The following is a 17,135-nucleotide window of genomic DNA, read 5'->3' as shown; positions in this document are numbered from 1 at the left end:
AATAGTAGTGATTGTGTAGTTAATCATGCAAGAGCATAAAATTCAAGGGATAACCAGGATTATTACAGTTAAAATGCACATGCAGTGATTATCTACATATCCAGCCTGGCCACCCTGAATGATATAAGATGATTAAAACAGTTCACAGTTGTTTTGCAAAGTTCCTGATATGGGTGTGTTTGTTCTGCATCACAGCAGTCAAGCGGTGGTCTGTGGAGTCAACATAAGAGTTTTAAGACCATGTAAAGTGTCCATGTGTGTTATTTCCTGTATAAACTCTTTGTAAATGTTAATAGCATGAATTGGGCGTAAGCTTCGTTACATACTCATATAGATGGGTAATATATGCTTAGAATTAGAGTAGTCACTCTGCAGGGGCCTCAGGTTTCTCCAATATCAGTGTATACTGGCTGTTGAAGAAGCCGACCTAGAGGTGATAAGACAAGCCCTGTTATGTAGAGCCCAGCAGAGCCTTCTAATACTGGAAACAATGAGGTGGGAGTAGTGAATGATAATGATAACTACACTGACCTTGAGGAGGCCAGTGGTGATGAGAGCCAAAAGCAGCAGCCCTCCTATTGCTCCTCCAATAATCTCCAGAAGCAGGTTCCTCTCCTCATACACCTCCACCTGGGTATTAATCTGTACACACACATGCACACAATATAAAATGACCACAAAACATGTAATTTTTTGGCTAATGAATTCAAAATCTTAGACATCTGTTCATCTCAAACCAGCTGTAATGTGCTGTAATACTAAGTAAGATAGTGATGGATTTTACCACATATTTGGTTGCTTCTCTTTTCTTGGGTACCAAGCGTACCAAGCAAGAATGTATGGGTGGAGTCACAAATAGTGCAAACCTGTGAGGACGCCTAAGCTCTGGCTTTAAGCTTCATACAGCCTTCCACCTCACAACAGGAGCAAGGGAAGTACGCATAGGGATCTTGCAAAAGTCAAGGCTGTTATGGACTGGCCCTGTCCCACCTCTGTCACGTTGGTCCAACAGTTTCTGGGCTTTGCCGGTTACTTCTAGCAATTTCTCCCCTCTAACCAACCTCACAAAAGTCCCAGGGTCAGTGACCTCTGCATAGGCTCACCTCAGTGCCGGGGCTCTGATTACCAGATCCTAATGTACCTTTTATTGTGGAAGTGGATGCCTCTGATGTGGGAGTGGGAGTTATTCTCTTGCAAAAATCTGGTACCATCCCTGTGCCTTTTACTCTCATTCAGAATCAGAAATTGCTAGCCATAAAGCTTGTCTTGGAAGAGTGGAGACACTGGCTGGAAAGGGCCAAACATCAGTTTATGGTCTGGGCCAACCACAAAAACAAGGCTTATAATCAGAACGCTAAGTGTCTGGTACAAGAAAACAGGTGAGCTCTGTTCTTCAAATAGTTTGATTTTATTATATCTTATCAACCGAGGACCAAGAGCCTTAAGCCCAATGTCCTCACTCAACAGTGGGAACCCCCTGCTTCTGAATCTAGTCTCAAACCCATCCTTCCAGCCACACCAATTCTAGCCCCCATCAATTGACCTTGGACCTTGATGCTGCTATTCAGGAGACCCTCCAGTGTGTGTCTGATCCAGAAAAGGGACCACTTGAGAAATTCCAGGGCCAAGGTACTGCAATGGGGGCACATGTCACAGTTAACTGGGCATTCAGGGGTGAGCAGAACAAGAGTCACACATCTGTCCTTGGACTTCATAAAAAAACTGCCAGGATCTCAAAGGAATACAATAGAGTTATTTGTAGTTGCCTGCTTCTCCAAGGCTACTGGAAGCCATGCTGCTCTTGAACTCTGCACTGCCTGGCACTGTCCAACCCCTCTTCTTGGTCTGAGCACTTGCTGTGGACTAACTATGCCAACAACACTTTATAGTACCCATAGTCGGGGATATCACATGCCAGTTTGGTATGTGGCTGTCTTCCAAGGATCTGCCAGGAAGCGGGCTCCCCAGTATGTGGGGCTCTTCAAAGTGCTCAGGCTACTTTTCTCCAGGTCTACGCTGGTAAACCTGACATTTTCTGTTTCCTAACTGAAGCCAGTACTGTATAGTCCTTTTTACCTACTGTACAACTCCCAGGTCTGCATTTGGATGCTGCCTACATATACAGTCAGGTGCATTCTAGACTCACGCTGGGTCTGGAGCAGGACAGGGTAAGGTATGGCCCTGAGGAACAGTCTTGGGTTCCAGCTTGATATATTTTGGACCCGAAATAGTAAAGCTCACGTGTCCCACACCTAGAGGCCTGGTTTCTAATCCACCTCAGGGTGAGCCCCATTACAAAACCACCTTTTTCTCAAACAGAACCTACATGTGGTGTCACTGTAGTCAAACAACTCCATCTAGCACAAACAACTGGCAAGACGGAATAGCTGTCTCTGATTCTCACATAAAACCAAATGCAGAGTAAAGTGAAAAGTTCTTCTGTTGGTGCTACTTTTTTGTGTTTTATGCTAGATGCCTTAGAAATCATGTGACCACATGAACTAAAGAGAACTCTGTTGATTTCCCAGTTGGCTTATGCGAAGAGAAACAGACACAGGTGCTCAAGACAGATAGATTGGGTACAGACTGGTAACCGTTCTGTGCTGAAAAAAAAAAACATAAGTTACACTAATATCAAGCCACTGGTGTGCATGTAAAGACAGGAACAGGTACTACTGGAACACTGTGCAAGCAGCAGTGGTGCAGTACAGAAGTACCACTTCTAATCTAAAATTAACTTTATTTAGCTGAATTTCAACATCATTTACAGAACACAGTGCCCAACCTAGTCATCATGATCACAATCAGAGCTTACCTTAAATAGTATGTTCTTAAAGTTCTAATCAGCATGTTTTTTGGGCTTTTGCCTATATTTGTCAACATCAACTGTCACTTCTTCATTCTGGGCATATTGCAGTACAGAGATTCAGATGACTGATTTTTTAACCGTAATATATTAAATGAAATATTAGTACACAGTCATAATATATGAAACATTAAACGACTTAAAACATGCAGACAGTGATTATTTATGTTTGTAAAACACCCTGACTATAGCTTTAAAGACCAACACTACAAGAAAATATAGCTGTGGAGAAGGGGGCTTGGCCGAGCGTCGAATGTGGGATGGAGAAGCCGGTCTGGCTGAACCAGCGGGCTAAGTAGTTGATGTACTCCTGTGCCTTGTTTCTGCCAGCCTACTTATAGTCATCTCTTCCTTCAGTAGGTGGCAGAGCCCCGAGAAAGAAGGAGACCCGTGAAGGCGTGAGAGCCGAGTTGAATTGTATTGAATTGAACTGAGCTGAGCTGAGCTGAGCAAGAAAGAAAAAACCGGACTGAAAAGTCCCAGCGAACGTCTTGCCTTAATTTATCTGTGGGCTGAAAAGCCGAGTGAGTTTTGCATTGTGTATATATGATAAAAGCTCTCTGTCTTCACACCTGACCCCAGCGTCCTTTCTCAACACATCATTAAAGTTGTTACAGTGGTGCCGAAACCCGTATGGACTGGACGAACGTCGCTAAGGAGTCCTCACCGCTTGGAGAGATAGTTAAGACACTCTCCCTCCTGCAGCAGACACAACCATCTTGAAGATGACTCCACAAGACGACCCAGAAGCATTTGTGGAGCTCTTTGAGAGAGCGGCGGAAGACTGGGGTGGCCGGAAAAGGACTGGGCCATCCGACTGCTGCCACTGCTCACAGGGGAAGCCCAGTTTGCCGCCCAACAACTCCCCACTCAGTCACAGCTGGAGTGTGATGAGCTGAAAAAGGCCGTCCTCCAGAGGGTTGGTCGAACTCTGGAGCAACACCGTCAGCGGTTCCGCACACTGACGCTCCCGAGAGCGTCCTTTGTGCTGGCTCGCCCTTTGTGCTGGCTCAATGGCTCCGTGATTCCTGCAGGAGGTGGCTCTTGTCAGAAGAACGCGATTCCAAAGAGGGACTCGACCTGGTGGTGCTGGAGCAGTTCATCGCCTGCTTACCCAAGGACACGGCAGCTTGGGTCCATTGCCACCAACGGGAATTGCTGGACGAGGCCACAAAGCTGGCAGAGGCCACAAAGCTGGCAGAGGCGCACATGATGGCGTATTCAGGGGCAGGAACCCCCACCCGGCCAATATCTCTCTCTCCTTCTCTCTCGCTCCCTATTCCTGCTCCCAGAAAGAAGGGAGCTCTAGCCCCCAAACCCTTTCCCCGCTCTCGCCCTACCCACAACCCCTCTCTTTTCTACCTCCCGCACCCCCCCTGCAGCTACTCATGGTCTACCTTCTCTCTCTGCTCATGGGGCAACAGCTGAGCCCACAAGAGCTGGGGTGAAGCCTGTGCAGGTGTGTTGGCGATGTGGGGAGCCCGGACATTTCCAGGACCAGTGCCACCACATGGAGGTCGGAACATTGGTCCGGGTTCCCACGTCGCCACCCACCTCCCCTGATTAAGCTGGAGCATACCGCATACCAGTGAGTATTCTGATTTTGGGGACAAATTGGCCGCAGTTTGGGGTGTTAGTGAAGGCTTTGGTAGAGGATGGGTCATACAGTACTATAAGGAAGGGGGCACGTGCCGCACTCGAGTCAGGCAGGCTTCCGCATCCATCTGTGACAGCTTCTGAGCGAGGGGGGGGCAAGAGTGTGGCCGCGCCTCCGGGGTTACCCACCTGGCTCCCCTTGGGGATTTCCCTCTGGAGCAGTCACGTGACGATTCACTGAAGCACGCCTTTGACCAAGTGAAAGTTATTGATGGTCAGTTGCTTGAGCCGGGATAGCCCCTGTCATATCCACATTTTTCACTCATTAAAGATAGACTATACAGAGTGACTTGAGACACTCAAACATCAAAGGTTTCAACCCAGTTTTAGTACCGAAAAGCCGTAGGGAAATGTTATTCCATGCGGCTCATAATAATCCCATGGCAGGGCATCTGGGACAAGTGAAGACACTTAATCGTCTAATGGTCCGCTTCTGCTGGCCAGCTCGTAAACCCTCCGGCCATCCCAAAAGCGCCTTTGCGCCCCCTCCCATTAATCGAGGTCCTATTCGAAAGAATTGGCATAGACCTCGTCGGACCATTGGATCGAAGCGCACATGGGTATCGCTTTGTATTGGTTTTAGTAGATTATGCAACGCGACATCCAGAGGCGGTGCCTCTTCGCAACATTTCAGCACGTACCGTTGCAGAGGCACTCTTCAAAGTGATCTCCCGAGCTGGGATCCCGAAAGAGATCTTGACTAATCAGGGCACAACGTTCATGTCGCAGACTTTACGTGAACTATACGAATTGTTGGGCATTAAATCGATTTGTACCAGTGTTTATCACCCCCAAACAGATGGACTGGTCGAACGCTTCAACCAAACCCTTAAAATTATGATTCGGGTGTTCGTTCACAAGGATGCTAAAAATTGGGATAATTGGCTAGAACCCCTGTTGTTTGTAATGCGAGAGGTCCCACAAGCCCCTTCGGGTTTTCTCCTTTTCAATTATTGTATAGGAGGAGAGCCAGGGGCATCCTAGACGTTATTAAAGAGTACTGGGAGGAGGGACCTTCAAACAGCAAAAATGAAATCCAGTACATTCTTGACCTGAGAGCAAAACTCCAAGCACTGGGGCACTTAACTCAGGAGAATTTGCTCCAGGCTCAAGAATGTCAGAGCCGCACCGACAACAGGGGCACTCAGCTGCATAGGTTTTCACCGGGAGACAAAGTACTCGTTTTACTCCCCACATCGAACTCCAAATTGCTTGCCAAATGGCAAGGACCCTTTGAGGTCAATGCCTATCCAATGCCACGTATTGATGAACTGCTCGATCGGTTAGGTGCTGCTCGGTTTTTTACTCGACACTGGATATGACCAAGGGCTACTGGCAGATCTCCTTGACTCCAGTATCCCGAGAAAAAACAGCTTTCTCCACTCTGTTTGGGTTACACCAATTCGTCACCCTCCCTTTTGGGTTATTTGGAGCACTGGCCACATTTCAGCGACTCATGGATAGAATTCTCCGCTCCCACTGTGCTTATGCTGCTGCCTATTTAGATGATGTTATCATATACAGCAATGATTGGCAGTGGCACATGCAACATTTGAGGGGAGATTCTGAGATCGCTGAGGCTGGGCGGGGCTTATGGCTAATCCAAAGAAGTGTGCGATTGGATGGGTGGAGGTACGGTATCTGGGCTTCCACTTGGGTCATGGACAGGTGTGTCCCCAAATTGATAAGACGGCAGCAATTGTGGCTATTATCGTAGGTTCATACCTAATTATTTGGACGTCACCAGCCTGCTGACTGATCTCACTAAAAAGGGAGGACCAGATCCAGTCCAGTGGATGGAGCAGTGCCAACAGGCTATAAACCGTGTTAAGGCGGCTCTCTGTGGGGGCCCGCTGCTGCACGGGGAGGATCGCCCCATGCTGTACATAAGTCGAAAATTATCGCCTCGGGTGACTAAGTACAGCACCATTGAAAAAAAAATCGCCATCAAATGGGCGGTCCTCACCCTCTGCCATTACCTATTGGGGTACCCTTTCACCCTTCTGTTCCGACCACGCCCCTCTCCAGTGGCTCCACTGCATGAAGGACTCCAACTCCAGAATCACTTGTTGGTAATCTAGCTCTCCAACTCTTTAGATTTGAAGTGATTCACAGGCCGGGGGCTCATCAGTAAGATGGCGCCCACCGTGGCAGACGTCTTTGTGTGTTCCTCCTTCAACCAACGCTATTTATTATTTATTTTAACTTTAGTATTTATTTTAAATGTGCAGTATACCTACGGAACAGTTAGTTACAGTAGAGAGGCACTCCTGGATATCGGTAAAGTTCATCAAGAACTTATCTTAAGCCTTTCTGTCTTCAACTTTCTTTTACGCTCATACTCCACCAGCACCAGCCAGCAAGGCCCAGCAGTACCGGCCTCGGGTGAGCGGCGCAGCCGACAAACAGAGCAGCCAAAGCGGAAGCAGGGCAAGAGTGGTGGGCTACATGCTAGGCTAAAGGCTAGGGCTACGCGACCATCACTACCTAGCCTGTTGCTAGCTAATGTTCGCTCCCTCGAAAACAAGCTGGATGAGCTGAGAACCAGAATAACAACACAGCGTGAGATCAGAGAGTGCTGTGCTCTTATTCTCACGGAAACCTGGCTCTCAGACAGCATGCCAGAATCAGTGATCCAGTTAGAAACGCACTCTGTCTACCGCGGGGACCACACGGCAGCGTCGGGGTAGAACAAAGGCGGCGGTGTCTGCATCTACGTGAACAACAGGTGGTGTTCAGACGTAAAGACTGTTGAAAAACACTGTTCAGCTGACTTAGAGCTGCTGATGGTGAAGTGCAGACTCCTCTATCTGCCAAGAGAGTTCAGCGCTGTGTTTATTCTGGCTGCTTACATTCCACCACGCGCGAACTCGGCCACGGCGCTGGGGCTGCTGCATGACGCCATTAGTAAACAAGAGACCACACACCCGGACGCTGTGTTCATTGTTGCCGGCGACTTCAACCACTGCAACCTGAGGACTGTCCTCCCCAAGTATCATCAGCACGTGAGCTTTGTGACGAGGGAGAGCAACACACTCGACCAAGTCTACAGCAACGTGAGGGGGGCCTACAGAGCCGTCTTGACTGTACTTCGGAGAGTCCGACCACATCTCCGTGTTCATCTACCCAGCACACAGACAACTCCTCAAGCAAGCAATTCCAGTGAGTAAAACTATCAAACTGTGGAATGAAGAAACTGATTTAGTGCTTGAGGACTGCTTTGACAGTACAAACTGGGATGTGTTCAGAACTGCTGCTGTGAGAGAGGATGGTACTGTTGATCCGCATATGGCAAGGACTGCAGCACATCACCAACTACCAACAGGCGAGCAGGGTGGTCACAACAAGTCACTCTACACTACCTGATGAGTTGAATGAGTTCTATGCTCGCTTTGAGGCCCTCAGCCCTGGCCGACTGAGAGACGTTACGGCCAAGGAGAGCACACAGAACACATCGCTCACTGTGACATTAGTAGATGTGCGCAGGAACTTGAAGAGACTAAACCCACGGAGAGCAGCCGGCCCAGACAACATCCCTGGGCGTGCACTCAGGGTTTGCTCATCAGAACTGTGGACATATTCAATCTGTCACTCGGGCAAGCTTTTGTGCCATCCTGCTTCAAGACCACCACCATCATGCCCCTCCCAAAGACAAGCGTTTTGATCGCCCCGTTGCACTCACCCCAATCGTGATGAAGTGCTTTGGGACTCATATCCAGGAGACCATTCCGAACACTATAGATCCTCTTCAGTTTGCATACCGTCGGAACAGATCCACAGACGACGCAGTCAACACTGCCCTTCACACAGCCCTCACACACCTGGAGGGCAAGGACATGTATGTCAGAATGCTCTTTATTGACTACAGCTCAGCATTTAACACGGTCATCCCACACAAACTCGCAGAAAAGCTCCTCACCCTCGGACTGACACCCGCCCACTGCAACTGGGTGCTGAATTTTCTAACAGACAGACCCCAGTCAGTCAGAGTCGGCAGCCACACATCCAGCACAAGAACAGTGAGCACGGGTCCCCCAGGGCTGTGTGCTGAGCCACCTTCTGTACACGCTCTTCACGTACGACTGCGTGGCCTCCCAGAACAACACCAGCATCATCAAGTTTGCTGATGATACTACTGTCATTGGACTGATCACTGGTGGGGAAGAGACAGCGTACAGGAAGGAGGTGGCTGAGCTGGTGGCCTGGTGTCATGACAACAATCTTTTGTTGAATGCAGACAAAACTAAGGAAATGATTGTTGATCCAAGGAGGAAGCGGGAGCTGCGCACACACATAGGTGAGACAGAGGTGGAGACGGGTGAAAACCTTCAAATTCCTTGGCGTTCACATCAGTGAGGATCTCACCTGGTCTCACAACACACACCTCATCATCAGGAAGTCCCAGCAGCAACTGTACTTTCTGAGAAGGCTGAGGAAATTTGGCATGCCAGCCAAAATTCTCAGCACCTTCTACAGGAGTATGATCGAGAGTGTTCTTACCAGCTCCATCACAGTCTGGTATGGAAACTGCACTGCTCAGGACAGAAAGACTCTCCAGCGTGTGATCAAAACTGCACAGTCCATCTCAGGAGCAGCCTTCCCCTCACTACAGGACATTTATCACACCAGGGTCATCAGGAGGGCCCACAACATAATCAGGGAGAGTACACACCCCCAGCACAGACTCTTCACACTCCTACCTTCAGGCAAACGCTACAGGAGTGTGAAGTCCTACAAGACTACAAGACTGACAAACAGTTTCTATTCAAAGGCCATTAGGCTTGTGAACACATCACTCACTACCTCTTCCCCCTTCCCACTCTGAACTGGTTTAATGATGTTGTTCACCTGTGCCTTGTTTCTGCCAGCCTACTTATAGTCATCTCTTCCTTTGGTAGGTGGCAGAGCCCCGAGAGAGACCCGTGAAGGCGTGAGAGCGGAGTTGAATTGAATTGAGCTGAGCTGCGCTGAGCAAGAAAGAAAAAAAGGACTGAAAAGTCCCAGCGATCGCCTTGTCTTAATTTATCTGTGGGCTGAAAAGCCGAGTGGGTTTTGCGTTGTGTATAAATGATAAAAGCTCCCTGGCGTCCTTCCTCAACACGTCATTAAAGTTGTTACATAGCACACTTTCAAATAATCTTCCAGAAATAAGTCTATGAGAATGGCTAAGTTAAATACAAGGTTATGCCTGTTCACTTACCTTCTCAAAATGTGCAGTGTCGAGAGAATCAAAATAGTAGTATTTATTTTTGTCATATTCCAGAGATGCTGTGCTGACCAGCTCAAAAACTGCCGATCGGAGTCCAGTCTAAGAGAGGATACAAGAAATGTATAAATATATATTATCTATTCATGCATATGGCATACATAAGTTGTTCAAATTCCATGTGCGGTTGATTTTCTAACTGAAAATAAGTTCACATGTCCTCTACAGAGAAAACACATTTTAATGCACAATTACTGCTTATTTGCTGAGTTTAATATATTGAAGAAAAAAAAACAATAAGACATAAAATATGGCCTGTGTCAAAGCTGTAATAGAATAATAAATAGAAATTGTGCACTAAATTTGCTGAATAAATGTCAAATGTAAGTGTGTCCTCTGTAAAGAATGTGTTAACCTTTATAAACAGTCATTTGCCAAAGTTTGAATACTCCCTGTCAAATTATGTTTTGTTGATTTTATAAGTGAAAATAACTATACAGATAGATAGATCTAGCAACAGATATGTAGATATAGACATAGACAGAGAGACAGACAGACAGATAGATAGATAGATAGATAGATATGTAATGCATTCAAATAAATGTACCTGTTCAATCCAGCCAGAGCTGACATTAGCAGAGATATTGTAGAATTTCAGGTCATGTCTCTTGAGATTTGCACTACACCTGAACAGTCTGCACACAGCCACAGAGCAGTTCTGCACCCAACAGAGAGAGTTTCCACTGGTTACATTACTCCACACACAATAAAGGAACTGTTTATAATATTGAATTTGCAAAGCTTTTATTACACAACTGACTGGTAAGAATACTGATGCCTAAAGGTGTAACAGTTACTCACCACCGACTGATGTTTCTTTAGTGCCTCCACAAAATCAGGGATTGTGGGTTTCTCGTCTCTGTCTATGCTACAGTCTGGAATCTAAAAACACAGCACAGGGCATAGAGCAGTTTATGAACAGCGTCTGTCAGTATTTCACTTTTATAAGGTAAAGGACACTGTTTGGTGGGGGGTGTAGACCCAGAACGTTACACTGTACTGACAGAAGAGCCCTTAAACTAAAGGGTAACACTTTACCTGAAGGCTGCCTACAATGAGACTGTAAACACAAGTAAATGTACTGAATAACATATTATAAAGCAAACTCTAATATATATGAACAGCTTGTTCCAGAAATCACAAGCCGATATAAGTTGTCTTATGAAGTAAATGACAAAGTATTGAGACGAGGGGCTTTAAATTAAAGAGACAGACATTTGTTCCCTTTAAAACACTAAGTAATGTAAGTTATAAGACAGAGATCTAGTTAAGACCACCACATATCAGTTAATCTGCCCCGTGTGTCTTTGTTAATAATGCTACTGTACCTGCAAGTTCTTATTGGCCCAGATGTCCTTCTCTCCGAGTTTTATTGGTACTCTGATGAGAATCGTGAGGTTTACATCCCTCAGGTCATTCTCCACCTGACAGAGCGATAGAGAACAAAAACAGAATATCCCTACTGTTCTTTTATTTGAAAAATACATTGTTTTTTGATACCAAAGCATTTTAATGAAAATCCATTTCTGTCAGGTAGAGGAGAAAAAACTGATTTTATTCTGTTTCCAGCAGTAAAATCACAAAGCAGTGACTTAAACTATCAGACAAAGTACTGTGCACTCTCAGAAATAAAGGTAAGAAACTGTCACTGGGGCAGTTCCCCTCTCAGTACCTTTAGTCAGGGAACATAACTGTGCAAAAATGATAATGGAATTATTTTCTCTAAGTTTTATCGACTCCACACACCCCATCTCATCTCCAGACTTTTTATTTTTTACTTTTATTAGTTAAATAAAGTTTCAAGAGAATTAACAAATCACACATTCTTGTTTTTATGGCATTCTACAAAATGTCCCAACTTTTTGTAAAATGGGGTTTGCCCCCAAAATGGGGTCAGTATGTATTTGTACCTTTTCACAAACTCATTTTTTAAAGCAGAACAATAAAATAATATTGTAATAGAACGTGGTACAATTACATTCCCTAACTAAAGGTACTGAAGATGTAGCCTTAAGCGTACCACCCCAGTGGCAGTTTCATATAAAATATCATAAAATAATGATTTATTTTCTCAAAATATTGACTTGACTCAAAATAATGACTTAGGTTCTTTAAATATTGACTTACTACGTCAAAATAATTATTAAGCATCTTACAGTAAAGACATTTTATTATTATCCCAAAATAGTAATAGTTATTTTCTTAAATTAATTTATCGAACTATAATAGTATCTCAAAATATTTAGAAATTAACTTATCTAGAATTACATGAATATTTCAAGAAAATAATTATTTCAAAATACAGTCAAAATAAAGTCAAAATTTTAAATCATATTTTGAGATATAAAGTCAATATTTCAGAACAACAAGTCATTATTTTGAGATACTGACTGCATAATTCGAGAAAATAAATTAGTCATAATTAGAAACTAAGTAAATATTTTAAGAAAAAAAAAGTCATTGTTTCTATATACAAAGTGAATATTTTGACATACAAAAATCCTCCACATGGTGAGAATGGGCTTCCACAGTTCTTTGTTCCTCATACCTTGAATATTTGATTGACAGGTTTCTCAAGGTTGTTCTTCATTGCAGTGATGTTAAAGCGGATTCTGGAATTCCCGTACCTTTACAAAATCAGTAAAAGGAGGTTATTAACAGTCACTGAGCTGATATCGAGAGGACTGAATGGTGCTACAGAGAGACTTTCAACCAGACAGAGACACCACAGCTCAGTCACACGGGGCTAAACAGCTCTACTGTACTGGGAGCTGGTGATGACTGAGTTAGTAGAAAACTAACAGCAGTAAGAACACAGGAGGGTAAACAGGGAGAACTGACCTTATTAGAGTGACGTAGATGGCGTACTTCTCACCGACGGTTTTATTTATGGACAGTTCGCTGTCAGCTGTGTGTTCATCATTGCCACTGTAAGGTTTGGGAAACGTAAGTCAGTAAATAGACGTAGGTAAATGTGAAAAGGCTTAAATACATTGTGTTCCCATGTTAAACTGCATCTATATGTTGGGACTTCAATAAAAATTTAATTGGAGCATCTCCCTGTCATCGAGGATGATCCTCCCCCTTCCTCCATCACTCAGCATGATGCTAGCCATAGATGTCTACTGGCTGACAACAGAATTAGCTGTTGCGTTGTGCTCCAATGCTGCAATAGCTGCGGTCTGAAAAGATCACTTGTTCCGGGGGAAGCATGTGCTAGCCTTCACCCTAGAGGTGGACATGACCGTATTTTATTGTCATCGTGATACTATGCTTTTCAGAGTATATTGTGGATATTGTCAGTACTCACAGAACACTGACTTACTGACTGTTTCATTACAAAGTGGACGTAACTAGTCCTGTTAATGCTACAGCACACATAGAGGTTTTGCAAAATTATATGCTTCCAGCTTTGTGGCAGCAGTTGGGGAAGACCCTTCCAGCATGACTGAGCCCCTGTGCACAAAGTGAGCTCCATAAAGACATGGTTTGACGAGTCTGGTGTGGAGAAACTCTAGTGGTCTGCACAGAACCCAAACCTGAACCCCATTGAACTAGAATTTGAATGCTGATTGAGAGCCAGGCCATCTTATCCAACATCAGTACCTGATCTCGCAAATATTAATGCCCATGGTTTTGAAATGGGAAAGCCCATATATGTGTGATGATCCGGTGTCCACATACTTTTGACCATATAATGTATTTACATGGAAACCGGATGATTCCAGTACAAAACTAGAAGTGGACTGAATTTAGTTTTGGTTAAACCTCCCCTGTAAGTTGAGGCGTCATTCTTTTTCTGTCTCCCCCTCTTTCCCTCTTTATCCCATCCTCTCTCTCATGGCCAATTTTCACCCCAATTTAGTCGTATCCAATTCCATTCACTAGTAAGGACTCCCCTAATCACACAACACCACCAGCGCTAGGAGGGCGAAGGCAAACACAAAATTCCTCTGAAGTCATATGAAGTGCCACCACATCTTTTTGGCTGCTGGCAGGCCATCCTACCCACCCAGTGGCCAGAGGTGTTCTTTCACCTCACTGGGGATCAAGCTTGCAATCTCCTGATGAGAAGTGTTAGATAACAGGGCCGACCTAAGTGCTTAGACAACAGCGCTTAGGCACTGGTCCATTACAAGTAGCCCAGAATTAGATTTTTTTTTATTTCATAAGGTAATGCAGATAATATAATATGTGTATCAGTATAACATCAGGTCATACCTGCGAGCAGTAGCAGTGAAGCTTACCATCCTGTCAAAGTTACTTTCGTTGTTTGTGCTATATGTGATCTCAAAGACAGCCTAAAACAGGAGCACAGAAACGAGATTACCATGCGTATCCATGAAGCCACGTGCAGAGATAACATTCTTTGTAAGTAAGTCAATCTCAAATTGAAGTAATCAAACATCTAATGATGCCTTATCTACATTCGTCAACTGAATTTTAATACATAATTTGCTAAGTGCGCAACCGTTGATGAGTCTGTCCAAATAAATAATGATGTTGTGACTCACCGACGAATTCGCCCTGAAGATGGGTTTATTAATGTAGCAGGTCGTTATCCCCAATGTCATTTTTTGATCACTGTCCACAGATACGCACCCCACTCTGCCCTGATAATGTATCATAAAGAAAAAAAATCATACAGTAAACATCTCTGTGATCTGCTCATGTAGAGAAATAGCCCAGTCTAGTAGTGCACAGGTCAGTGAAGAACCCTCATGGCCTTCAGAGGAGCCCGAATGATTTCTGTTAACTAAAAAGTACATGTCTGTAATCTCTTGTTCCTTTTTATTTGATGAATCTATGTAATATAATCTGCTTGTTGTATTTCTTGTTGCTTGTTGTACAGTAAAAATTCATTGTCCTCCATTTCATTATTAAGTTTAAATTGGAAACAAAAGGGTTAAAATTTTAAAATGCACAATTAATTTATTTTATGTGTTAACTAGGTAGCTGCAGCTAAGTTGGCTTTCCCATTGGTTAGGAATTCAGGACCTGGAAGCTCGGTGTCTGGTGATGTCTGTGGGTCCAAGCAGTCATTGAATGCAAATGATTTCCAACCAAGTACTAAAATGACAAATTAATTAATGATTCTCAGTTTGTCATTTATAAAGTCTGCACATTAAGCTCATACTCATTATTTCATTCCAACTCCAGTACGCTGTGTACCAACAACTATGTCAACATCCAAATATTGGTGATGGTGTATGTGAGGTGGCCTGAATTAGGTGGTGGTGTATGTGAGGTGGTCTGTACCTGGTTGAAAAGTCTAAAGTTGGGACTACAGGAAAGCTTGATAGTGACCCTTTGTCTTGGAGCTGACTCTTAAACTCATATGAGTTTGTATCAGTCAGTATCAGTCAACTTTGAGACAAACCAAGACTGAACCGAGGAGAACTTGCTCTCCACTCACTCGTGGCACCCGCATGATCTCGGGCCGGCAAGAGATTTCTTTCCTCTGTTAAAAACCACATTGTTAAACTACATTGTTGTGTTTCCTTCCTTTCTGGACATTGGACCTTAAAGTTCACAGCACTGGTCTTACCTGTTTGCTGGTGACTTTCCTGAAGGAAAGCCCAAAGGGATACGTGACCTTGACATGACTGCCATAAGAGTTTTCTCCTCTGTTCTCCACAAAGACTGTCATGTTCATATCCTGCATTATTCCAGCTTCTATGTATCTGAAACAAATATGAATAAAGTAAAGCAGTATTTTTTTAAATGGAATCGCTATTAGTGACTCAAAGATCTAACAAAATCTGCTGAGTCAATGAAATACTTCGAATCAACAGCATTAATACGGTGTGTGTACAGAACAATAGCATACTTAACAATAAAATAACACTAGAAAAGTCACGTGTGCAGATTATCAATAATGACCTTACCCAGAAAAGTTGAAATCCACTTTAAGGTTGTCGATGCAGATGTTGTCAGTTCCACATTCCATGTGAAAATCCAGCTGTGTAATTAGAAATTCTTATAGTCAATGAATTCATACGCTAACGCTAGGTCTAATTCCCAGGCAAATTCTGTATTTAATTTCTTAATTTTTGCCATTTGATAAAGCACTACAGTCATACTATACATTTTGTGAACCTTTCAGCATTCTGTCAATTTCTGCATAAGTAGGAGATCATAAGAATAGATAAAAAGAACCTGGTAAGACTTTCCTTGAACGTTGCAACTACGTTGACATAACCATGCCATAAATGTCATAGCAGACGTCATATGTGGTCATGAGCTGTCATGACGGATTATGTCCAGTAGTATAACAGTGTCATGTGACTAATATAATATTTAAGGTGCACGGCATAAATTAGCATGTGATATAAGCTGTTATGACATTAAATGTTATGGTATCTGTTATGACAATTACCTGTAATGGTAACAAAACATTGTTATATTGTTATATTAATTTAACAAAATCTGGCATGGCAGCACATGACTTATGCTATGATATGTTTATGATATGGTTATGTCAACATTATGTAGCAGGGTTCAATTAAATTGCTGATGAATATTCAGTAAAACTACACAAACAGTTATACTGTCTTTCTTTTATTTTCTGAACAAAGAGATCCAACATTAAATGCCAAATGTCAAAAAGTTCAATCAATTGCGTGATTGAACCTTTGGTTTTCACCACATATATTTGTGAATGCACTTCTTGTCTCAGTCAAAGAAGATTTCTGAGGACCTCGGAAACAACATTCGTTGATGTTTGTCAGTGCACAAGTGAAGAAAATCCATCACCACTGTTCCTCTCCAGAGGAGCGGTTTTTGAACAAAAAGCAGAGCAAGGCATATAATTATCTGGGAGATCACACAGAAACCCAGGATAACATCTAAGGATCTGAAGGCCTCTCTTACACTGGCTAGTGTCAATGTTGATGAGTTCACCCTCAGGCAAATACTGAACAAGAAAATTGTGTATGGAATGATAGCAGGGAGGAAGCCACTACTCTCCAAGAAGAACACTGCTGCCTGTTTGAAGTTTCCTACGGACCAACTGGATGAACCAGAAAGCTACTCAAACAATGTTATTCTGAAGGATTAGACAAGAACAGAACTTCATGGCTTAAATGAGAATATTATGTTGGGGTAAAACGAAACACTTCAGTCCAACCTGAACCTCATCCCAAATGTAAAACATGGTGGTGGCAGTATGATGGTTTGGAGCTGTTCTGCCGGTTTTGGACCAGGATAGCTTGTCATTGTTTAATGGTACTATGAATTCTGAATTACATCAGAAAATTCTACAATAGAATATCACAGCATCTGTCTGTAAACTGAAGCTCAACAGAAGACGGGTCTTGAAGCAAGAGAACAACCTCAAACATACCA

The 17,135-nt window shown here is 43.7% G+C and overlaps 1 protein-coding gene across 1 annotated transcript; it reads right to left on the bottom strand.

Annotated features, from left to right (window-relative positions):
- Positions 1–364: 364 nt before the first annotated feature.
- On the bottom strand, positions 365–15,758 carry LOC118808773 (integrin alpha-M-like). The gene is made up of 12 exons (XM_036571650.1): positions 15,677–15,758; positions 15,337–15,472; positions 14,303–14,401; positions 14,010–14,089; positions 12,630–12,716; positions 12,337–12,415; positions 11,117–11,212; positions 10,590–10,670; positions 10,336–10,446; positions 9,723–9,830; positions 532–642; positions 365–427 (listed from the first exon to the last, which is right to left on the bottom strand). The coding sequence occupies exons 1-12, from the start codon at positions 15,736–15,738 to the stop codon at positions 365–367; spliced, it is 1,113 nt and encodes a 370-aa protein (XP_036427543.1). The 5' UTR covers positions 15,739–15,758.
- Positions 15,759–17,135: the final 1,377 nt, after the last annotated feature.

The sequence above is a fragment of the Colossoma macropomum genome, unplaced genomic scaffold (assembly GCF_904425465.1).
Source record: "Colossoma macropomum unplaced genomic scaffold, Colossoma_macropomum, whole genome shotgun sequence".
NCBI lineage: Eukaryota > Metazoa > Chordata > Actinopteri > Characiformes > Serrasalmidae > Colossoma > Colossoma macropomum.
Note: the sequence above shows the minus strand (reverse complement) of the source record. Positions and strands in the feature narration are given on the sequence as shown.